The sequence below is a fragment of the Microcebus murinus genome, chromosome 24 (assembly GCF_040939455.1).
Source record: "Microcebus murinus isolate Inina chromosome 24, M.murinus_Inina_mat1.0, whole genome shotgun sequence".
In the NCBI taxonomy this organism is placed as follows: Eukaryota; Metazoa; Chordata; class Mammalia; order Primates; family Cheirogaleidae; genus Microcebus; species Microcebus murinus.
Window position 1 is genome coordinate 2,801,717 of NC_134127.1, and position 25,299 is coordinate 2,827,015.

General features: G+C 40.0%; 1 protein-coding gene across 1 annotated transcript in view; it reads right to left on the reverse strand.

Moving 5' to 3' along the window:
• LOC105868769 (A disintegrin and metallopeptidase domain 3-like) overlaps positions 1–25,299 on the reverse strand; it is a 116,821-nt gene that overhangs the window by 19,185 nt on the left and 72,337 nt on the right. The window contains exons 13-16 of the mRNA XM_075997197.1: positions 18,638–18,736; positions 15,856–16,051; positions 15,258–15,345; positions 14,806–14,986 (exon numbers count right to left, since the gene is read on the reverse strand). Of these exons, the coding sequence (XP_075853312.1) occupies positions 14,806–14,986; positions 15,258–15,345; positions 15,856–16,051; positions 18,638–18,736 (564 nt within the window). The remainder of the gene's footprint in view (positions 1–14,805; positions 14,987–15,257; positions 15,346–15,855; positions 16,052–18,637; positions 18,737–25,299) is intronic.

Consider the following 25,299-nt stretch of genomic DNA (forward strand, 5'->3'; position numbering starts at 1 on the left):
TAGTATAGTTTAAAGTCATATAGCTATCTAATCTTTGACAAAGCAGATAAAAACATACACTGGGGAAAATAATCCTTATTCAATAAATGGTGGTGGGAAAACTGGATAACCACACATAGAAGACTGGAACAGGATCTGCACCTTTCACCTTTCACCAAAATCAACTAATGGTGGTTAACAGACTTAAACCTAAGGCGTGAAACTATAATAATTCTAGAAGAAAATACTGGAAAAACTCTTATATACATTGGCCTAGGCAAATAATTTATGAAGAAGACCCCAAGGTCAATCACAGCAACAACAAAAAGAAATAAATGGAAACTGATCAAATTAAACAGCTTCTGCAAAGCCAAAGAAACTATTATGAGAGCAAATAGAGAACCTACAGAATGGAAGAAAATTTCGCATGCTACACATCCGATAAAGGGCTGATAACTAGAACCTACATAGAACTCAAGAAAATCAGTAGGAAAAAAAATCAAAGTACCATAACAAATGATAATAAAGTATATTATTAATTGGAGGAGAAAAATGGCGGAGTAGGGGTGCCCTCCTGGCATTCTGCTTCCAGAGCAAAAAGTGAAGAAAGCGGATAGCCACACTCCAGCAATCTGCACTTCCAGGAGACCAGCTTTGCAAGCCTGCAGATATCCAACAGGAAACAGAGGGATAAGACCATTTGCAGCCTAAAGCAAAGGTGAACCGATCATTCTTCTGCAAAACTGGGGGATTCGGAGGCACACATCAGGGAGGGAGCGAGGCGCAGCTTAAGCTGCTGCCAGCTGGCAGTGGCGCCAGCCCTACCCGGCGCTGAGAAACACCCCCTCCCACACCGAGCTCCACTTCCACGTAGGCCAGGAGGTGCCTGAAGTTAGTGAGAAGTGGCAGCACGGGACTAAGCCGTGTGGAGAGGAGACTAGAGCAGGGAACGCGCTGAGTTAGCCAGAGCGCACAGCAGCCGCAGTTTAAGGTGGGGGAGGGTCGGCGCGCAGCAACCGCTGTCCGGGCAGCAGGAACCAGAGCGTGCTCGGGCATCTCCCTGCAGGACACTCCCAGGTCAAGGTTAAGGGGAGTTTACACAGAAGGAGGCTTTGACTTTGGATATAGAGGAGGTTTGGGATAGCACTGAGAGGTCAGATTGCGCAAAGTTAGACTCCTTGATCCATTAGGACGCCCTCCCTCTGCCCCTCCGGCACCACTCCCGCCCCTGCATTCCAGCGCTGACTCGGCATTCCAGCGCTGACTTGCGCTCCGGGTTTGGAGAGGAGGCGCAGAGAAAGCCCTGGTTCGCGCCGCTGCTCCACCAATTTGATATTGGACCCTCACTTGCTGCACAAGCGGCACTGACTCTGTGCTCAGAGAGTGGACCCTACCTGGATGGGGCAGTGCTACAGGGGAGATTGCCCTTGGCGGATTTAAGGCAGAGAAACATTGCCTTCCACACTCTTCTTCAACCCGGAGCCCCGTTCTGGGCTCCAAAGTCTCTGTCCCAGCCTTGGGGGCGGAGCTGAGATAGAAACTGTTCTCATTCCTGTAGCTTATCTCCACCTGGGTAATTCAAGAGACAAAAGACAGGGATAGGTGGGTCCCATTGACTGCCTGCCTGCTTTTGGTCAGTCTCACCCTGCACAGGTCTCCCGCGCGCTGTGCCCAGAGTGTGGAGCCCGCCTGAGCAGAGCTGGGCCTTGCAGGAGGCAGCTGTCAGTGGTTACAAGGCAGAGATATTTTACAACCCCCATATCCGGGGATTTGGGGGTAGGCCTTTGGCTCCAAAGTTTGTATCCCCGCCTTGGGGGCGGAGCCGAGATAGAAACTGCTCCCGTTCCTGCCGCTTATCTCCTCCTGTGGAATTAAAGAGACAGAACAAAGGGCCTGGTGGGTCTGGCTTCAGGACAATCTCTCACTGCACAGGTCTCCCTCGCTCTGTGTCCAGAGTGCAGAGCCCGCCTGGCAGGAGATACCCTGGAAGGAAGCTGCCCTTAGCTGCTATAAGGCAGAGAGTCTTTACGTCTACCACGTCCTGTTTCTTGTGGCTGAGCCTTGGATCCTAATTCTCTGCCCCCAACCCCCTCAACCCCCAAATTGGGGGCGGAGCTGAGATAGGAACTGTTCTCATTCCTGCCGCTTATCTCCACCTGGGTAATTGAAGAGACAAAAGGCAGGGATAGGTGGGTTCCATTGACTGCCTGCCTGCTTCTGGTCAGTCTTTGCACTCTGTGTCCAGAGTGCTGAGCCCGCCTGGGCAGAGCTTAGCCTCGTGGGAGATTCCCTTTAGTGGCTATAAGGCAGAGAGACTTTACGTCCACCACGCTCCAGTGTCTTGTGGCTGAGCCTTTGGCTCCAAAGTTTCTGTCCCTGCCTTGGGGGCAGAGCTGAGATAGGAACTGTTCCCATTCCTACCGCTTATCTCCACCTGTGCAATTAAAGAGACAGAAGACAGGGTTCCCTGGGTTTGGCTATGGACCTACCGGCTTCAGGCCAATCTCTATCTGCACAGGTCTTCTGGGCTCGGTGTCCAGGCCCTGGAGTTTGCCTGGGCAGGGCATAGCCTTGTAGGAAGCAGCCTTTGGTGAATACAAGACAGAGAGATGTTACAACCCACACATTCTGGTGACTTGGAGCTGGGCCTTCCATTCCAAAGTCTCTAGCCCCGCCTTGGGGGTGGAGCTGAGATAGGAACTGCTCCGGTTCCTGCCATCTATTTCCACCTGTGTAATTAAGGAGATCAGCAGGAAGGGTAGGGTAATTGGCTGTTTCCCCTCCGCTACATCTCGGACTGCTGTCTCCCCAGCGGGTTGAGAGACCTGCAGACACCACCCCAGCGAAGGCTGCTGACAGAGAGCAACTCTACCTACTGCCTCAGAAACTAAACAAGACGTGTGAATACCCAAACGAAAACCTTTTGGCAAGTGGAAGCCAAAAGAAGGCTGGCGTGGCAGTTCTAATTTCAGACGATTTAGTTTTTAAACCAACAAAAGTAGTGAAAGACAAAGAGGGTCATTATATAATGGTGAAGGGCACAGTCCAACAAGAAGAGATAATAATTTTAAATATATATGCACCCAACTTAGGTGCACTCAGTTTCATAAAGCAAACCTTACTGGATCTAAGCAAATGGATTAATAGCAACTCCATAATCACCGGAGATTTCAACACCCCACTGACGGCTCAAGACAGATCCTCCAAACAGAAAATTAATAAAGAAATAATGGACTTAAACAAAACTCTAGACCAATTGGGTCTGACTGACATCTACAGGACATTGTACCCCAAATCCACTGAATATACGTTCTTCTCATCAGCTCACGGGACATTCTCTAAGATTGACCATATCCTAGGACACAAAGTAAACCTCAAGAAATTTAAAAAAATAGAAATCATACCATGTATCTTCTCAGATCACAGTGGAATAAGGGTAGAAATCAACCCTAACAGAAACTCACATTTCTACACAAAAACATGGAAATTAAACAACCTCCTACTAAATGATTGCTTCATAAATGAAGAAATCAAGATGGAAATAAAAAAATTCTATGAAGAAAATGACAATGGAGAGACATGTTATCAACTCCTCTGGGACACAGCTAAAGCAGTTCTGAGAGGAAAGTTTATCTCCATAAATGCCTATAACCAAAAGTCAAAAAGTTCAGAAATAGACAATCTAATAAAATGACTCAAAGAGCTGGAAAAAGAAGCTCAGACCAGCCCCAAACCCAGCAGAAGGAGTGAAATCAACAAGATCAAATCAGAACTAAATGAAATTGAAAACAGGGAAGCTATTCAGGAGATTAACAAAACAAAAAGTTGGTTCTTTGAAAAAATAAACAAAATTGACACGCCACTGGCTAAGCTAACGAAAAGCAGAAAAGAGAAATCTCTAATAAGCTCCATCAGGAATAAAAAAGGAGATATCACAACTGATCCCAAAGAGATACAATATATAATTTATGAGTACTACAAAGATATTTATTCACACAAACTGGAAAATGTGTAGGAAATGGACAAATTTCTAGAAATACACAGCCTCCCTAGGCTCAACCAGGAAGAAATAGATTCCATGAACAGGCCAATCCCAACAGCTGAAATAGAAACAGCAATTAAAAATCCCCCTAAAAAGAAAAGTCCCGGTCCAGATGGCTTCACACCCGAATTTTACCACACTTACAAAGAAGAACTAATACCTATCTTGCAGAAACTATTCCACAACATCGAGAAGAATGGAAAACTCCCTGACACCTTCTATGAAGCGAATATTACTCTGATACCAAAACCAGGAAAGAATTCAACAAAAAAAGGAAACTACAGACCAATATCCCTAATGAATATAGATGCAAAATTTTTCAACAAAATCTTAGCTAACCAAATCCAGACGCTTATCAAAAAAATAATCCATCATGACCAAGTGGGCTTCATCCCAGGAAAGAAGGGATGGTTCAACATATGCAAATCTATAAATGCAATTCACCACATAAACAGAAGCAAAAACAAAGACCACATGATTCTCTCAATAGATGCAGAAAAAGCTTTTGACAAAATTCAACACCCTTTCATGATACGAACACTCAGGAAAATAGGCATAGAAGGGACATACCTAAAAATGATACAAGCCATTTATGACAGACCCATAGCCAACATCATACTGAATGGGGAAAAACTGAAAGCATTCCCACTTAGAACCGGAACCAGACAAGGCTGCCCACTATCTCCACTTCTATTCAACATAGTACTGGAAATCCTGGCTACAGCAATCAGACAGGAAAGTGGAATTAAAGGTATCCAAATAGGGGCAGAAGAGATCAAACTTTCACTGTTTGCTGATGATATGATATTATATTTAGAAAACCCCAAAGATTCAACCAGGAAACTCTTGGAACTGATAAATGAATTTAGCAAAGTCTCAGGATACAAAATCAATACACAGAAATCAGAGTCATTCGTATATGCCAACAACAATCAAATCGAGAACCAAATTAAAGACTCAATACCCTTCACAATAGCAACAAAGAAATTAAAGTACCTAGGAATATACTTAACCAAGGAGGTAAAAGACCTCTACAGGGAGAACTATGAAACACTGAGGAAGGAAATAGCAGAGGATGTAAACAGATGGAAATCCATTCCATGCTCGTGGATCGGCAGACTAAATATCATTAAAATGTCTATACTACCCAAACTGATCTACAGATTCAATGCAATACCTATTAAAATCCCATCAGCATTCTTCACAGATATAGAAAAAATAATTTTACGCTTTGTATGGAACCAAAGAAGACCCCCAATATCAAGAGCAATTCTAGGCAACAAAAAAAAATTGGGAGGTATTAATATGTCAGATATGAAACTATACTACAAAACTGTTGTAATTAAAACAATCTGGTATTGGCACAAAAATAGGATTATTGACCAGTGGAACAGATGTGAGAATCCTGATATAAAATCATCCTCATATAGCCATCTGATCTTTGACAAAGCAGACAAAAACATATGCTGGGGAAAAGAATCCCTTTTCAATAAATGGTGCTGGGAAAACTGGATAGCCACTTGTAGAAGGTTAAAACAGGACCCACACCTTTCACCTCTCACAAAAATCAACTCACGCTGGATAACAGACTTAAATCTCAGGTATGAAACCATTAGAATTCTAGAGGAAAATGTGGAAACACTCTCCTACTCATCGGCCTAGGCAAAGAGTTTCTGAAGAAATCCCCAAAGGCAATCAAAGCAGCAACAAAAATAAATAAATGGGACGTGATGAAAGTACAAAGCTTCTGCACAGCCAAAGAAACAGTCATGGAAGTAAACAGACAACCTACAGAATGGGAGAAAATTTTTGCATCTTACCTATCTGATAAACGGCTGATAACTAGAATATACTTAGAACTCACGAAAATCAGCAAGAAAAAATCAAATAACCCTATTAAAAAGTGGGCAAAGGACTTGAACAGAAACTTTTCTAAAGCAGACAGAAGAATGGCCAACGAACATATGAAAAAATGCTCATCATCTCTAATCATCAGGGAAATGCAAATCAAAACTACAATGAGATATCACTTAACTCCAGTGAGAATGGCCTTTATCAAAAAGTCTCCAAATAACAAATGCTGGCGTGGATGTGGAGGGAGAGGAGCACTCCTACACTGCTGGTGGGACTGCAAACTAGTTCAACCTCTGTGGAAAGCAATATGGAGATACCTTAGAGCAATACAAGTGAATCTACCATTTGATCCAGCAATCCCATTGCTGGGCATCTACCCAAATGATCCAATGACACTCTACAAAAAAGACACCTGCACTCGAATGTTTATAGCAGCACAATTCATAATCGCAAGGCTGTGGAAACAGCCCAAGTGCCCATCAATCCTAGAATGGATTAATAAAATGTGGTATATGTATACCATGGAGTATTATTCAGCTCTAAGAAACAATGGTGATATAGCACATCTTATATTTTCCTGGTTAGAGCTGGAACCCATATTACTAAGTGAAGTATCCCAAGAATGGAAAAACAAGCACCAGATATATTCTCCATCAAACTGGTATTAACTGAGTAGCACCTAAGGGGACACATAGGTACTACAGTAATAGGGTATTGGGGAGGGAGGGGAGGGGGTGTGTATATACATACATAACGAGTGACATGGGCAGCATCTGAGGGATGGTCATGCTGGAGACTCAGACTTGTGGGGGGAGGGGGGGAAGGGCATTAATGAAACCTTAAAATCTGTACCCCCATAATATGCCCAAAAAAAAAAAACAAAACAAAAAAAAAAAACAACTAAATTCCTCAGGGTGCCCTTCTCTAGCAAGTTACGTTAATAGCAGTAAAAAACAGTTTTTAATAAATTGTGTAATATATTTTAACATATGTTATAAAATGATTATTAATAAGTTTTTGAGTTGATAAAAGCTACTAATGACAGATTATATGCAAAAAGACAACTTTCCTGTTAAGAAACACGAGATATATTAATTATAATTACATCAAAAACATAAAAGGATATTTTGGGGAAAATTTTATATGTATGTATTTATGTGTGTATATGTATATATGTGTAAATATATGCATAATAAATGTTCTGTACGAACTGTTTTCAAGATTCAAATAAAAAAAAGTTTATTATTAATTAACACTGAAGACACAGAAGTATCCCCATTCAAATCCACAGAGTTGGCATACACAGAAAGCCAATATTTTCTAATAAATGAGAATAAATGATACTCAAAAAGATGTAATATGAAGATGAGAGATTTTAAAACTCTCTGGGATTATGAAATAAAATGGAAGGCCGCTGGTGGATGAAATGAACTGAGAAAGCTACCAAACTGAAGACAATGGCAAAGGAGAGAGCCTAGCTGATCAGCCTTACAATGCTCTGGAAGTGCTGCAGCCTCAGAGTCCTAATGAAAAACTGAGGAATAATGAAAAAGCAGGAACGGGAAGGGTGGCCAAAATGTTGCATCATGCATGGAAATGTGTTCACAAAACCACAGTAAGTTTTTCGCTCTCAACATCCACTACTCACTTCTCCACGTCTCCTTTCAATTACAGAATGCAGTCAACATACTTTTATCCCAGGGGGAATATATAAAGGGGTAATTTGTTTCCTAAAGCAACTGAATTAATAATGACTATAGAATTCAGGCTTCTAAAATTGTCTGTCCTCTGGAATAAGCACTACTCAATCAAACTATTGCAAATACCATGGCCTAAAAGATAAGTTCCGAGACAAAGACTGTCATTTAATAAACCCCTGTGACATAGAGAAAGCTCCCTACTGTGTGTGTATTTGGTCAAAAATGGTTTGGGAGTAAAAAGTCATGCCAACTCAAAACTCCTACTGCACCAATGAGTAACAGCCAGATAAATTGTCAGAATCATACTTTAAGGACACCAGAGTTCTTTGAATGCAATGAATATTGCATCATCTAAAGCTTTCTTTACCATGAATCTTAATTTTGTTCATTCCCCTGCCAACACAAATTTAAAAGCATATACTTGTGGCATGAATTTGTAGCATTCACTATACTTGTGTCACACCTGAATGTTTGTGTTTATGTATAGTATTATAAAAGAATTAGATGAGATGATTAATGAGAAGTAGATCATAAAAATCATAAATTATGGCCTTCCTGGACAGAAAAAGAGGGTAAAATATTCATTTTTCACTATTTATAAGACTGACTGCATAATATACAAGCTGATCATTGTCCTGACTGCAAGAGAGTTCTTGAATTAGCCAATTTGCAAAGTTTATGTCTGAGTCCATTTTTAACCCAATATAGCTAGGACTGAACTCCATATGCAAAGGGTTTCCATTCACAGCTACATTCAAACACTAGCCAAAACCCACATCAGAACTGGCTTCATCTTTTGTATGGTGGAGCCCAAAGTAAGCTGTGTGCACCGTACTATAGTCTTCACTTGGGAATCAATGTTCACTTACCAGATGCAGCAGTTTATACCTGTCATGTTTAATCCACTGCATGAGCAAGTGCTAATAAGTGTGTTAAATATTTCCAAGAATAGCTACAAAAATACACGTTTGTTTAACACCTTTCTATGATAGAGGAGGTATATACTATGGCCATCTTTTCTGTGGTATGTCTTTTAATTTTGTTCAATGTGGTAACAACTGCTTTAAAGAATGGTGTTTGAAATGTGTGTGCAAACTGATATATACAGAACTCTGGAGGTAACACAGGTGCCTGGCCATATTGTGTGAAAATACATTTGAACCTTTCCTGTTTATGCAAATACTTGCAAGTAGAGGTGCATAAACCAACTGAAGACCTTTAGGGGGTCATACTCCTTGTCTTTCCTCATTTTTAAAAGACTTTTTTCCCCTCCATTTGGATGTGAGGGCGATCTGGCTGCGACATGTGTCACCCCACTGATCGCCAGGGTTGATTCCGCTGATCTGGCTGGCTGGGCGGGTGTCCCCTTCCTCCCTCACTGCTCCACGTGCCTCCCACCCAAAGCTGTGCGTTCGATCAAAGAGGACGACCTTCCCCGCTAGAGGAGTATAAGTGGAGTATATAAGTGGAGTATATATATAAGGAGTATACCTCGGTCAAGGGTATATGAGTAGCTGCGCTCCCCTGCTAGAACCTCCAAACAAGTTCTCCATTTTTCTTTAAAAGCAGCAACCGAATTGTAGTCCAGGGTTTTGTGTCATGGATGAGAGACTGCTGATTGTGGGTAGGGGCTCCTCAATGTTTGACCAGTGAGTCGGTCCCACCCTCTTACACGTCTCAGCTTCTCTTTTGGGGGTCTAGTATTTCCAAGAAAGCTCAAAATGTGGAGTGATTAGCTCATACCTATGTCTCCTGTATGAGCCTTCTTTTAATTAATTTGTTGGAGGCTTTCTCTGTTTGGCCACTTACACCTCAATGAATCACCCCAGGCAACTCCCACTGAGGACCATAGTTACCCAGGGGTGCCTTTCGCCTGGGAAGAGAAAAATGCCCCTTTCTCTTCGGAGCTGAGGAACTCAATCTCTCACTTATCTACAAACAAGACAGTTTGGGTTCCTCTTTCACAAATGCACAGAAAAGCCAATTGAGATTAATTTTATTATGAAAATGCGACGGAGAAGACACTTCAGAATGTACCTCCAAATCTCAGTTAGGATCCCAAATAACAATTTCTAGGAAAAGAACCAGCTGAGAGTAAACCAACCATCAAACAAAAACGGGAGATCCAGAGCTCAGGAGGACTTATCAGTTCCCGACAAAGGAGAAGCTCAGAGTCGGAGGGCCCAAAAGGGTTGGGCCGGTAGCTGGCACCGAGTTCAGGCTACTCCTTCAGGGGTCCTGAGTCTTCTCTGAGCTCTATGTCTTGGCACCAATCTTGTCAAAGGAAAAGAAGCCAAACTCTGTAAAATAATTTAAAGAGGTTTATTCTGAGCCAAATTTGAGGACCATGACCTCGAGCCACACCCAAGAAGCCTTGAGCTAGTGGACTCGCTGTGGCTGGGTTACAATTTGGTTTTATACATTGCAGGGAGATAGGGGTTACAGGTAAAGTCATAAATCCATGCATGGGAGACATGCATTGGTTCGGTCTGAAAAGGTGGGCCATCTTGAAGTGGGGGCTTACAAAGGTTATGGGTGGGATTAAAGATTCTTTGACTTTCAATTGGTTAAAGACAAGAAGCCTTGTCTAAAGGCTTGGGATGTTTTAAGATAAGGAGGTCTGTTAATCAGAGACAAGGCACCAGGACATATATTTGTTGTGTAAATCTAGGACCTGCAGGTTAGTTGCATAGCCTTAGACCTGTGAATGAATTACAAAGGATATCTCCAAGAAGGGAGGGGGCATGATGAGGCATGTCTGACCTCCCTCCTGGTGGCAGGCAATTTAGTTTTAGGATATCCCCTTGGCCTGGAGGGGGTCCACTCAGTCAGCCGGTGGCAGTGGGGAGCAGGTGGGAAAGTCTTATGATTTTATTTTAGTTCATAAAACAACCAACTTCTCTGGTAGTATTAGCCTCTGCTTTTAATAAATTGTGAAAAGTTTCTCTCTACCTTTAGGTACCTGGCCTACGTATTATCTTATCAAGATAATTTCTTATGCTTTCAAGTTGTCTTTATCAATGTATTTGATTATGGGGGAAAATTGAGTCGTTTCTGTTAAATGTGTAAGGCGTTTTTTCTTTTTAACTATGTGCCTCTGTACTCACTTTTTAAATGTTTTAATTGTTGCTCTGGCTATGTGAACGGCATTATTTTATAATGACCTGTGATTCTGTTATAATTAAGTGTTATAAGCTTTTTTCTTTTAATGAAAAACTTTATTCTGCATCAAGGTATTGGGAAATGAAGCTGCATTTGGGGCACATTACAGAGGGGGGAATGATCCATATATGATGAGTACAGAACTCAATTATAGAATTATTCCTTAGCTAGTACCAAATTACCAATGCTTAAGTAAAAGTAAAATGATTTTCCACACTAAAAGGCCTGAAGTGAAATGACAGCATTGAAACCAGCAGATTTAAATGCAGCACCTTTGTTTTTAAAAAAATCAAATATTGGAAAAAATCAAATATTGAGGAAGAACTCTGGCCTTAAAACACATCTCACCTGAATTCCAACCAGAAAGCCAGTCTGTGATGTTTTTTAGCAATTCATTGTATGGAAAAAAATTATGACTGCTAAGCAAATCCAGTGACAAAAATGATAAAACTACAAAATAAGCTGGTTTTCGGAAAAAATTTCAAATAATTTCCAAAATGCCTAAATGATGTGATCTTCATAAAAATTTATCTAGTATGTGTAGAAATTCATCTTGAAATATGAAAGAGGTGAACTAATTTAAGAGTTATTATATATGCCCTTCAGATCAGTGTTAATGACTGTGACCATCCTACTAACAAATGCAACACAAAAACAATTCAGAGAGCAGCATGGCCTTGGAGACCACCCACACCCACACAATTGTACATAACGGGGCTTTGCCATCAAGTTAAGGAATGGACAAACAAGTTCAGTCTCAAAGGTCAGATGTTTTCACAGTCATTGAAATTATATTCCAAAAACTGTTTTCATGTATCCTCTACTTTTTGACTTACTTGCAAATAACTGGTTGCAGAGTACACAGAAATCCTACTACATTTTATGTAATATTTTGGGTGGACTTCCCTTTATCATTGCTTAAAAATCTTCAAAATAGCCTAGTAAGGCTCATGACAGTGCTGGGCATGTGAAGATGCAGCCCTTTGTTGCCTTCAAACACTGTCATACCCTCTCTGACTGTCCCGTTGGTCTTCACAAAGCAGTTGCTTTCGGAGTCTGCTCTAAGTGGAGACCATCTGGTCTGAAGTGTATTGGCAAACTAAGCATCCTGTAAGACAAGCTGAATCTTGCTTTTTCCCAATCTGTTTAAAGTCTTGCATCTCTTCACTGATGCACTTTCTTGGGGTAGTGATAGTCAAAAGCACAAAGCATTTATGCACTCAGTCATGTAGCTAAACAAAAACCCCGAAATCTCCTAAAGCCATTTAAACCAGCTGTTCGAAATCCTCCTGCCACCACTTTGCTCTGTTAGCGCCATTGAAAACTTTCCCAACTATAAATGAAAGAATAAATGGTATCGCTGCTTTCCAAATATAGGCACTGCTCCATATCCTTGGACATTGATTGGATCTTTCAACTAATAACGGTGTTGAAAGCCTCAAAAAACCTGAAATTAATTTTCTAGCTTAAGTGTCAGCCGCCAGAAGTAAACTTCTTTCTCAGTTATTTGCCTGTTAGCTGATAGGTGCTAAATTTTAAATTATTCTTTAAAAAACAGTTGGACTTTCATCTTTATAAAGTATATAAAATTTTCAAAAAAAGGAACAATTTTGCTTTTCATTGTATTACTGAATACCTGAGGTAGTTGAGTACAGATCCACGTTTAATACCCCTGCCGACATCATTCAGCACTTCTCTTGGGGGAAAAATAAAGTGTTAGATAAAAATAAAACTGAGAACAGTTTTTCTATGCTTATGGCTTAACATTTAAGTTCCTGTGATCATTATTGTGATCCAATTTTACCAATTGGATTTAGGAGAAATCTATTTATATCTGAGGAATTTACTGAATGTGTCATTAAGCTAATTTCTTGCATTATGGGGGAATAGTAAGAGAAATTAAAATATTTGTTATGTTGGGAGACTACAAAGGGAAGTGCAGAGCGCTCCTCTCTTTCCCTCCCCTCCCCCCCCTTTATTTAAAGCTGGGTGTCATACATTTTAGAGAGCATAAAGTATACATTCTCACAGAGACAGGAGTTCAAAGTTGCCTGGTCCTTAGGAACAACTGGCTAGGCAAAAACTTGCACATGTGATTCTGGATAGGGGTGAGCGCCCGTCTGTTGGTTAAGCAATCTCTGCTTGGTTTGGCATCTGCCTCTGTGGAGGGCTGTTTCCTGAGCTTCTACTTCCACCTTGGCTGGGGTGGTCCACTTTGCAGAGCCTCCTGCTGTTGGTGCTGCCTTATCTGAGTCAGAATTTCCTGAATTTTTCCCTGGGCAACCTGGCAAGCATGGAAGTGACCAGTTATTTTGACAGCCCCTTGGCCATTCTCATCAGGCGTCTGGTCTCCAGGGACAACAGCTTCTGCGCCTGACAAATTCTGGGGCCCATTCACCGTTTCGCCTCCTGTTCCCATAACTCTGCACAGACCAGCTCCTCTTCATCTTCTCCCATCAATGAAGGGGGCATGAGGCCCTCTCCAGAAGCAGATGCTGGTGTCATGTTTTTGTGCAGTTTGAAGAACCATGAGCCACATAAACCTCTTTTCAAGTTACCCTGCCTCAGGTAGTCCTTCATAGCAAAACAAAAACTGACTAAGTCACACCACATCCCACAAGTTAAAAAGCTCAGACTCTAACGACTATCCACACCATAGATGCCAATAGCAAGTCACAGGTAAGCCAGACGTCTGACGGATCAGGTATGAATTGGGGGTTCCCATCACTCCCTCCACAAGGCAATAAATTGTGAAAAGGGCTTATAGAACTCAGGGAAGCACTTTACTTATGTTTACCAGTTTATTATAAAGGATGTAACTCAAGAACAGTTAAATGGATAAGACACAAAGGATAAGGTATTAGAGGAGGGGAAAAGAGTTTCCATGCTTTGTGCTTTTGGAGAAAGTATTAACGGAGTAGGTTAATCAGCAAATAAATGAGTCATTTTAATTATAACCAATTAGTCTTCTTTGTCAACGACTGGTCAAACTGTCCATATTAAAATAGTGTAGAGCCACAAGGTATAAATAGTTATCAAAGTCTGATTTTTATAACAATATAGTATATAGCCAAGAGTTAACCAGCCATTGTGCCCTAACTTCCTTGCTCTGTCATTGGTTACACTTAATGGCACTATCCTCCCTGACAGGCACAAGACTTGTGACTCCCACCACACGTCTATAGATAACACTGCTGTCAGAAATCCCAAGACTTGAGATTCTATAGATAACATTGCTGTTGAAAATGCCCCAAGACTTCAGATTCTATAGATAACATTGCTATTGTAAATCTTAAGACTGGTCTTTGAGGTGTTTTTTCAGACTCTGCATCCTGGAGACCCTAAAGATGCCAACCAGACCTGTAGACAGGCATGAGAACGGAGCCAACAGCCCTGAAACCCTCTACACAGGAACCCTTCAGACTGAGAAGATAATTTCTGTGCGTCCCAACCCTGTGAGATCATCCCCTATCAATCAGCAGACCAAATTCCCTTGCCCTTTGCTGATCAAGCTAAAAACTTGAAAACTCTTTCTCTCAAATTCTTGGAGAAATGAATTTCAGAAATTACTCCATCTCCTTGCCTGGCGCCTTGCAAAATACTACTCTCCACTGCAGCCCCTGCTGTCCCAGTGTGTTGGCTTTCACTGGGCCAGGGGCCCAGCGGGGCAGTAATGCTATGAAACTAAATACTTGGCTCTTTTTCTGGTTATATTAAACGTTCTTATTATTCAGGTTGTTCTGACATTTTTCGGTGTATTATTTTATTCTTTTAGTTCCTGGTCCACACAAATTATTTGAAGACCAGACCCTGGTCTAACAAGGAGGCTTAGATTCTCTAGTGGTGAAAAACAAGTTTAAATACCTATAGTAAAAATTCTAATAAAACTAATAAATAGTAAAGCAAGAGTTCCTTTAACCAACAGAAATTGTGATCTTTGTATTTTAAGATCATGCTGGAGTAATCAAAATTTATAGCTAAAAGAAGGTAAGATCTCTCTCTCTCTCTGTCTCCAGACACTCACATACAAATCTACCACACATAGTTTCACATAAAAATTATATTTACCTTCTCTGGTTCACAAAGAGCACCAGATTTTACATAGGTCTCATCACGTTTTGAAGTATTTCTTAAATATGCAGACACACATACATAGCCTTCAATATAAGTATATTGCACATCATGGTCAATGATTGGTACTATCTCTGTATGTGACCAGTGACAAACCAGTTTTCCACAAAAGATATGCCTGGAACGATGAGGTACAAAAAATTATCCATTTTTCACTAGGCACACAATGTGTTAGGTAAACAACAATTCAAAATATGAGGATAATTCAAAATACCACTCAGATAATAAACACTAAAGCTATTCAGAACGTATACTGTCTTATGGACGACAAGATATAAATCCATCTGTATATAATGGGCATATCTCCCATTTGTAATGAGCGTGCTCTGTAGTACATACACAACATATACATATGCATTCGGGAAAGGTATAATTTCCTAAATACCCACCTGTAATTACATTTTTCACCGCAGTTTCCAAATTTGTCATTTTGAAAATTCACTTCTTGCATACACAATTGAGGACCTCCTTTAGCAACTGAAAACATAAGGATTTCCAATTATTAATAGTAAAAAATATTAGAAAAGCTTTAAAAAGTGTGGCAAATCAGTATAGAGACATCCAGACAACAATGCCAAGTCAATGTCATCAGCTAAAAATTTTTGATGTCATCTACCTGACACACAAAAAAAGAAACACTACAAACTACCCACTTGAAAACAGAAAAAAATTGTATTATCGTGCAGATATTATTGATAAATAAAAAAGTAAAAAAAAAAAAGTAATTTACTCTGTTATCCATTATTCAAATAATCTATTCTCTTTCCATCAAACACCTGTGATTTCTCTGATGTCCTATTATTTGTATCTTTTACTTATTAGACCCAAGTTACCTTTTGACAACATTCAAAGCTGCTTTGGTTTGCAATTTTTTTCCAAATGTGAATGTAAAAGATGACATTTTTTAGTATGGCTATAGGGTGGATTACTGACTTTAGAATAACTACAACTTGAAAATGAAGCCCAGAGAAAAGGTAAAACTATTACATTTTCCAAATAAGTTTGAACACTGTATATCTGCATCTTGGCATATTCCTTTATAGCAATAGGCGCTGTTTTCACTACACTCTTCCAAATCAGCAGCATGGCGATCATTTACACAAAACTCAGATGTTCCATTGCAATATTCTTGTAAATCACACAGATCTCTTTTTTCCCTACATAAATGTCCTTTATCATATATCTGTGAGACAAAGAAAATCAAATATGTATCTATTTCACTCTCAGTAAAATTTTCCTCCACTACAAAGAATGAAGGTAGGTGTTAAAAATGAATCTCTCTACTCTTCTGAAATATTGTACACTATGTACTACAAAGCTAAGGAGCCACGATGACTTGTATATATCACATATTGAGAATCATCAGCTAAAAAGCAAAGATATCTAAGAAATACATACAATAGAAATTCTGTAGAGACTCTTTGAAACAAAGATGTAACTAAACATGAAGCCAGATTAATCTTCACCTTAAGCTTCTTAAGTCTGTGTTTGCTTTTCTTTGCTTGGCTGCTCATCATCAAGTTACAACTGATGGATACACACTTGGTATTATGTCATTCAAATTGAAGTTTTTGTTTGTTTGTTTTTTTTCCAAATTACCGATGGGAATATCTAAGTAATGGTTAGAAACATGTTAATCACTTTAAGGGTTAGCAAAACAGCTGATTAAACTGTGTTTTGTGTACTTGCACTTGGAGTTGTGCCTACCGAAGCTGAATATGTATAAGAAAAATAATTGAATCAAATCTCTAAATTTTAGACAAGCTTTGGTAGAAATTGGTTGATTTGAAAGTAGACCAAAAAGAAAATTGGAACCTTTTACACTCACGGTAAATAAAAATGAGAGCAGAGTATAAGACACTTGTGAGTCTTTGAATGACAACAAAAGTCAAATTCTATGCCATAATTCATGAGAAAATTAATGTGAACTAACATAGTACAATTTAGCTATGATCTCTTAGGCTCTCCCTGGCAACTTGTTCTGTGATTTTTAATTATACTAAACAAAGCAATTATCTCTGTTTTAACAAACTACCCTTTAGGATGTAGACAAAGGGCAGTGGATTGTTTAGAAAATTCTTAATACTCAATCCCAGTGTTTAGAGACAAAAGCCAAAACCAGAGCTCTGGTTAAGGGAAATGCAGCAGGTCTACTGCTATGAAGTACTAACCCTACAGTGGCCTTTACATTCCTGCAACTTGAAAACAAACGATCACTGGCTTTAATTATTAGTCCATAGAGTAGAAAAGAGCACCTTGTCAAAGCTACACATCAGTATTTGACATGCTATATATTGATGAATATTGATCCCTTCTTATAATATATTCAAAATGAGAATTTTAAATAGTTTTGTCTCTTTATCTAAACATTGCATGCCAAATGTGTGTGGTTTTCTTGTTTTATAATATTTTATAAGTTATTTAAACCTTAAATAGCTACATTCTGTCATTACAAAAGTAATTCATACCACCCAAATAATTTGGAATTGCTATTGAATGTAAAAACCAGATGGGTCTCCAAAAGTGATTAAAACCACACAGTGAAAAGCAGACATAAGAAGGTTGAAAGAGACCTAAGGATATCCCATGAATCTTGAAATCAACTATATTTGAATTCGATTTCTCTTACTTACCAACACAATAGGTAATCAACTTGAAAACAAATACAATAGTATAAATAATAGAATATAGGTTTAATACCTAAACCTTTAGGGAACAATGAAACTTCCTATATTAAAATAATGAAAATCCATGAGGTAATCCATGATTTCTGTAAAAGTATAGATAGATCCAGAAGTTAACCCACCATTGTCCCCAAAGCTCCTCACTGCTGCAACAGCTCAGTGAATAATGGCATGTCTTCTTCCTGATGGGTGCATGATGTGTGACATCCCCAACTGCTTCTATAGATGGCATTGTTATTGTAAGGCCTGAGACTGGTCTTTGAGGTATTTTTTAGACTCTGCACTTGAGGGGACACACTGATGTCAGTCAGACCATGGAAAGGTAAGCAAGATAGCAAATGGACCCCCAGAAGTTCAGGTGACCACCACAAGCACCTGGATTCCCAGGCACAGAAGAGCCCCACGGTTCTCACAGCCCCTGAGCCCAGTTTAGGGAGATGCCTGGAGTCCAGGAGGTCGCACTGCTCTAGAGAGGAAACCCATGCTGGATCCCTCACTCTCCCTCACACACAGCTGCTAGGGCATAACACCATTTTGAGAACAGGGTCCCCACCACCGTGCAGGGACCCGTGGACAGGCTGAGAATGGATCCCACAAACCTGGAGACCGCTATCTAGGAAATGTCCCAACTGAGAAGGTGATTTCCGCTTCCCAAAGTTACAAGTTCATCCTTAGCCAATCAGCAGACACAATTCTCTAGCCTTTTGTTTGCCAAACCACCTCTAAAAAATCTTAGCCCTCAAATTCTCAAGGACACGGATTTGAGAAATCACTCCCATCTTCTCGCTGGGCGCATTGCAAAATAACACTCTTTCTCCACTGCAATCCCTGCTGTCTCAGTATACTGGCCTTTACTGGGCGGTGGGCAGGGCACCTGGCTGGGCTGTAACGATACAGATATCCTCTGAAACCATGCTCTACAAAATATTTGAGATATAAAATAAATGTTCATATGCTATTAGGAAGTAGGCCCCAAACTAAAAGCTGACCACAGATAATATATAAAGAAAAATATTTGAAAGATGAAAATGAAAAAGACAACAAACATTTATTTACAAAAATAATGTAATATTTTGAAATCTTACCTTGCAAGTGTTTACATTACAGCATGGCCCAGAGCCACACTCTGCATTTTCCTTTAGAGTGCAAAGTTTAGGATTACAGCATTTTTTATGGGCACATTTCTAAAAGCAAATATGATAATATTAAGCACTTTTAATCAAATGAATAATTTTATTTCCTTTCAAAATGTACTGAGTATGTTTCTATCTTAATTACAATCACAGCACGACTTTTGATTTTTTTATTTATTTTATAACACTTTATTTAAACTTCAGATATTTTTCCTATAGGAAAAAAAGGTGATGATAATGAAATTACTCACAATTTCATGCTGAAGAATTTGACCTATTAAAAATTTAATGCAATTTCAGTCCTATTTTTGTTTATAAAAACATGTACTGCAAATTTGTATATTTTTATTTATTATGTTATAGATTTTTTTCATATAAATTGAGTCTTACTAAGGCATCATTTGGGGAATAAATAACAATGTATGAATATGAAAAAAATAGAGGTTTCTTAATAGTACCAACAGTTTATTATTATAAATGAGATTTCAAAGAAAAAATTTTCAATCAAGGAGACTGAAAAGAGGGGTTCCATGCCGACCTGGTCCACAAAGAACAAAAATCACAAGTAGATGACCGCATTAGGGTAGCAGAACAGAGCGATGTAAAACACCTGGCTGGGTGGGCTCAGGGAAAACAGGGAATCCATATCATGGGGAAAAGGTGAGCAAGAGAGCAAATGGACCCCCAGAAGTTCACGTGACCACCACAAGCACCTGGATTCCCAGGCACAGAAGAGCCCCACGGTTCTCACAGTCCCCCGAGCCCAGTATAAGGAGATGCCTGGAGTCCATGAGGTTGTACTGTTCTAGAGAGGAAACCCATGCTGGATCCCTCACTCTCCCTCACACACAGCTGCTATGGCATAAGACCATTTTGAAAACAGAGTCCCCACCACTGTGTACCAAGTTCTGGTACCCAGTAGCCCCTGCATCCCCACAACCCTTGGGCCTAGCCGCCATCCCGCCATGTCTGCAGGAAAGGCTGCAACAACATGACCCCACTTCGACCCAGTGGAACAGTCATAATCCTGCCCCCCCAAGCTTATGCAGCACTCTGTACTCCAGGCAAAAGGCAGTCTAGCACATTCAGGATATAGCCTCCAAGCCCAAGAGAGCCAACTTCGTTCTCTCCAGGGCCTCAGAGCTGGCTGCATGGCACCCGGCATACTGGCAATTTCATCCCTTTGACCACTGGAACTTCCATGCACCATGTATGCCCCTAAAAACCAAGGACTAGACTGCCTGGCAAGTGCCCCCGGCAATGCTGCCTCCATGACCACAAAGCAAGACCACTATACCCAGTGCCTGCCCTCCCAAAGGGCCTGATTACTAGCTCAGTTTGGGGGCTTCAGCTTAAAAATATCCACACCAATGCATTCAAAAACACTGACAATGTGGACCACCGAGGCACTCAAGACAACCAAAGAAATCAAACAGAGACTACACCATGGTGCCCAACCAGAACCAAAGATAAATCACCCTGCCCAGCTGACACTGAAGGACACACCTACAGGAAAAGGTTTTTCGCTGTGAAAACTATTCTATAAAATTGGAAAAGGTGATTGTTCCACCGGATGTGCAGATATCAACATAGGAAAAATAGAAACATGAAAAAGCGAAGATACATGACACCCCAAAATAAACACAATCATTCTCCAGTAACAGTGTTCCTCCCAAATCCATGAAATGTCTGAAAAAGTATTGATATAAAGGTAATTCATCAGGATTCAAAAAAATACTGATAGGTAATTCACAAAATCAGCAAAATAATTCAAGACAAGAAATTACTATTGAAAAGTGGGGTGTTGCTGATAACAAATGCCTAAGAATGTGGAAGTGGCTTTGAAACTGGGTAATGGGTAGTGGCTGGGAGAGTTGGGAGAAGCAGGATAGAGGGCTAGATTCCGGTGAGGGCTTGGAATAGAAAAATACTGGGGAAAGTGTGGTACTCCTTAGAGATTAGTTAAGTAGTTAAGACTGGAATGCTGGCAGAAATACGGCAGTAAAGTCTATTCTCACGAGGTTTCAGATGTAACGGAGGGAAAGGTATTGGAAACTATGGTAAAGGATATCCTTGTTATAAACCAGCCAATGACTTGGCTGACCTGTGACCATGCCTGGAGGCTTTGTGGAAGAGTTAACTTGAGAGTGATGAACTAGGGTGTCTGGCAGAAGAAATTTCTAAGCAGCAAAATGCTCAGGTTTCTGTGTGTTTACTTCTAACTGCTTGTGGTGAACTGCTAGAGAAAAGGGAAACAGTGGAAAAAATTTGGAAAATTCATAGCCTAGCCATGTAGTAGAGAATGAAAGAGCATTTTCAGGAAAGGACACCAAGGATGTACCCAGAAACTTGTTTAAGAGACTACCACAGACAGAAGGAAGCCAGGTGCTATTCCTCAAGAAGTTGGAAGACCCAAAAGCATTTTAGAGATATCAGAGGCTTTGCCTCCCATCGCAGGCCCAGAAGCCTAGGAGGGCAGAATGGTTTCAGAAGACACACTGGAGTGCTCTTCATGGGCTCACTGACCAAGGTTGCCTCAGGACACTGCTCCCAGCATTCCAGCACAGTGCTCCCAAGCTTTGCTCTAGCAGCCTCAGGTACAGCTCCCACCAGAAGGTGCAAGTCATAAACCTTGGCAGCATCCACATGGCTCTAATTCTGCAGGCTTGCAGAAAGCAAGAACTGTAGAGGCTTGGTCGCGTCCACTCATATTTCAAAGGATGAAAAGCCTGGAGGCCCAGGTACAGACTTGTTGCAGGGGAGAAGCCACCAGAGAGAGTCCCCACTAGAGCAAAGCCTAGTGGGACTGTGAGAGTGGCACCACCACTGAGAGCCCATAATTGTAAAGCCACCAGCATGCAATGCCAGCCTGGGAGAGCTGGATGAATTGAGCCCAGCCAAACCATGGTGTGGGGCTGCCCAAGGCCTTGGACCCACGCGTGCACCTGTGTGTAAGAGACACTGGACATGCAGTCAAAGCAGATTATTCGGGAGTCTGAATACCTCATGTTAGCTCTCTTGGGTTTCAGACTTGCTTGCAGCCTGTTATCCCTTTCTTCTTGCTTATTTCTCCCATTTAAAATGGGAATATTTACCTATGCTCATAAGTAGATAATTTGCTTTGACTTTACAGGCTCATAGATGAGACTTTAGGCCCACGCATGCATCAGTAGATGGGAGATATTCTGAGATGGCACAAGACATACAAGAATTAAACTGTCAAACTACATAGGGATGAACCTAGCTTTTGGTTTAGTTTGATGTAATGAAGGACAGAAAAGGGTAAAGAGATTGCTACAAACACTATTCATGCTGATCACACGGCCATGGGACAAGAGCAACCATGGCAGGTGAAGAAGGTAAACCTTAGACTCTAGGAGGTCAAGAGTAGAAGGTGAGAAAATTAAAACTCTTTGCTCTCACTTACAGGACAGTTGGCCCAGCCCTGTCAACTCTGAATGATCATCTTGTCTCAGACTATCCCCACTAACCTTACTCTGTGCACTGAATACTCATTCTATCAGGAAACCTCAACCTGAGACCTGGTAACATTAGAGGTAGACAGCTTCTACCCAAGATAAAGTTCCGAACACTGATGTGATTTCCTCTAGCCACATTTTATCAGATTTGGAGGTCTCTGCTATTGCCTAAGGAAGAATAAAACTCTCCTGTGTACTTGTCTCAAGCCCATAGCTATTGCTCTGAATTGTATGGCTTCCTGGATCTGCCATCTCGCTACCCTCCTGACAAAACCATTAGCTGTTACTTTCAATACTTCAGAAGATAGATTCCCACCTGTCTCTTCTGGTACTTAAATTCCCCTCCCATTAACAATCCCTATCTTCAATTTAATAAGAATTGGACCTTGACTTCATATCACCAAAATGTTGCTGCTGAAATAGCCACAAAAGTCTTGGCAGAAATAAGTTTAACCAAAGTAGGCCAATGTATTGAATGTAGGCTTCTACGATACTCAAATTGTTATTCTCCTCAGAAAAACTGCAGCCTGCTTGGCAGGAAACATTTAAATCTGTTAAAGGAGTTTGTTAACCTCCAGGGACCAAGAGTCAACTCAGTCATTTTCTATTTCTGCGGTAACAAATTACCACAAAGTTAGTGGCTTACAACCACTAAATGTATTTTTTATAGTTCTAGACAAGAGACTTACTACACTACAATCATGTATTGGAAGTTTTGCATTCCTTTGAAGGGTCTAGAGAGAATCTGTTCCCCTGCCTTTCCAGCTTCGAGAGACCACCTGCACTCCCTGGCTCATGGACCCTTTCTCCATCTTTAAATCCAGCAGTACAGAATCTTTAAATATCATTGTCACGTCTCCTCTAACTCTGACCCTTTTGCATCAGGCTAGTAAGAACCCTTAGGATTACACTGGGCCCACCTGGATAACAAAGAATAATCATTTTCTCTCAAAGTATTTTACTTGGTCACACATTTAAAATCCCTTTTGCCACATCAGACAACATCCTCAGAAGTTATGGGGCTGGGCACGGTCACTCGTGCCTCTAGTCCCAGCCACCCTAGAGGCAGAAGCAAGAGAAGCATATGAGCCCAGCAGCTCAGCTTGGGCAGAGGAAGAAAAAAAAAGTCAACCCTCAAAACTGCAGTCTCTTATTCACTTTCATTTGATATGCGAAAGGATGTATTAATCCTAAATTAGTTAGAAGGACATGGAAATTAATTTCAGACTAACGTATAACCCTTTTATTAAAAAATAACAATATATTAGAACATTTTAATTCATGTAAAAGAAAAAAAAATAAAAAAAAAAATAACAATATGCACTGTATGGAGGAAGGGCACACTTGTAGCTCTGGGCTGGACAAGACAAAGGCATTATATGTATCCCAAAAATGTTTTTACCCCATAATGCTCTGAAATTTAAAAAATAAATATAAAATTTTGAGAAATTAAAAAAATAAGAACCAGCATGAAGGTGGGACAGCTTTTGAGAACAAAGTTGTTGTTTAAGAAAGAATAAACTACTTTCTCACTGTTGAATAAATACACCAGAATTCTGAAAAAAAAAATAATAAAAGGTGTTATGATAAGTAGGACATGGGTAACTTTGGGGATTATTCCATCGACCACATTTTACTATCTGGTCCCCAGTGATTCATGTCCATCTCATATGCAAAGTACGTGCATTCCACCCCAACATCCACAGAGTCAAAACTCTCCACTGCATTAACTCCAAGGTGCGGATCTGCTGACTCATCCCTTGGAGGGAAGGAGCAGTTGGGCCTGCAATTGGTCTCTTTTCCTCCTGAATCTTGCTTCAGTTTGTCTGACTCCTAGGCCTGCTGCATATGTGTTCACCTCCATGACAAAGGCCCTGCAAATGTGTGAGCTAATTCCTATAATCTTTGTCTTTCTCTCTCTCTCAATATATGATAAATGTATATCTGTATGTGTATGTGCACATATCTTTAAATATCATTGTCACGTCAATCTAGATATTAACACATATAGATATTAAAAACAAAGCAAAATTACACAAATAATTTTATATATAGAATACATGCTAAAACAACACTAAATTGCATATATTAAGCAAAACTATATTATTTACATTAATTTCACCTGTTTCTTTTACCTTTATAAAATGTTGGTGCTATAAAATGTAAAATACCACTGTGCTTAACATTATATTATTATTGATAGCACTGGTTAGTGTAACAGAAGTCAGCAAGGCTGAGAAATTCAAGATGAAAATATAAAAATCTGGAGTATTTTTATATCCTATCAACAAAGGGAAAATTTTTTAAATGATATGATTTATAGTAGAATCAAAGTATCGAAAACATAGCAATAAAAATTTAAAAATATATCAGTGCAAGATCTTTACACTGAACATTAAAAGATACTGCTCAGAAAAAAGTTAGATATAAATAAATGGAGATGTACACTTCTAATTTATCTAACCTCAAATTTATCTTAAGATTCAATGCAATGTCTTTCAGGAAATCAGTCTTCTTTTGTGGTAGATACCAAAAAGACAAATTGGAAATTTACAATAAAATGCAAAGGGCCAAAAATACTCAAGACAGCCATGAACTAGAAAAGCAGTGCTGGGTAATATAGAATACCTTAGCCCACAAATTGATGGAAATGTGGAAATGTATACTTATGAAGATCATCAATATTGGTACAAGACGAGGCAAAACAGAAAAATTCACAAATGTTCACTAGATAACAAAAATTATGATTCAGTGTAATAAGGGAAGGACACACTATGAATTATTGTGAATATTTGATATCCTTATATATATATATATATATACAAAAATAAATTACAGATTGATTGCATAGCTAAATGTAAATGAGAAAAAAGATATAAAATATTTTTAGAGAAACACATATGTGAACATATTTGTGACATACTGAGCAACACATATGTGCTGTCTGTTGCTGCACAGCAAATATTTAGTGGCTTAAAACACCAAGAGTCATTTATTATTTTATGTTTTCTTTGGGTCAGGAATGCAGGTCTGCTTGGAGGAGGAATGGCCAACTGTGGTTTATGGTCTCCCACAGAGCAGTTTCAAGACAAACCTCTCCTGGTTCTGCGTGTTGGTCAATTTACAAATCACACT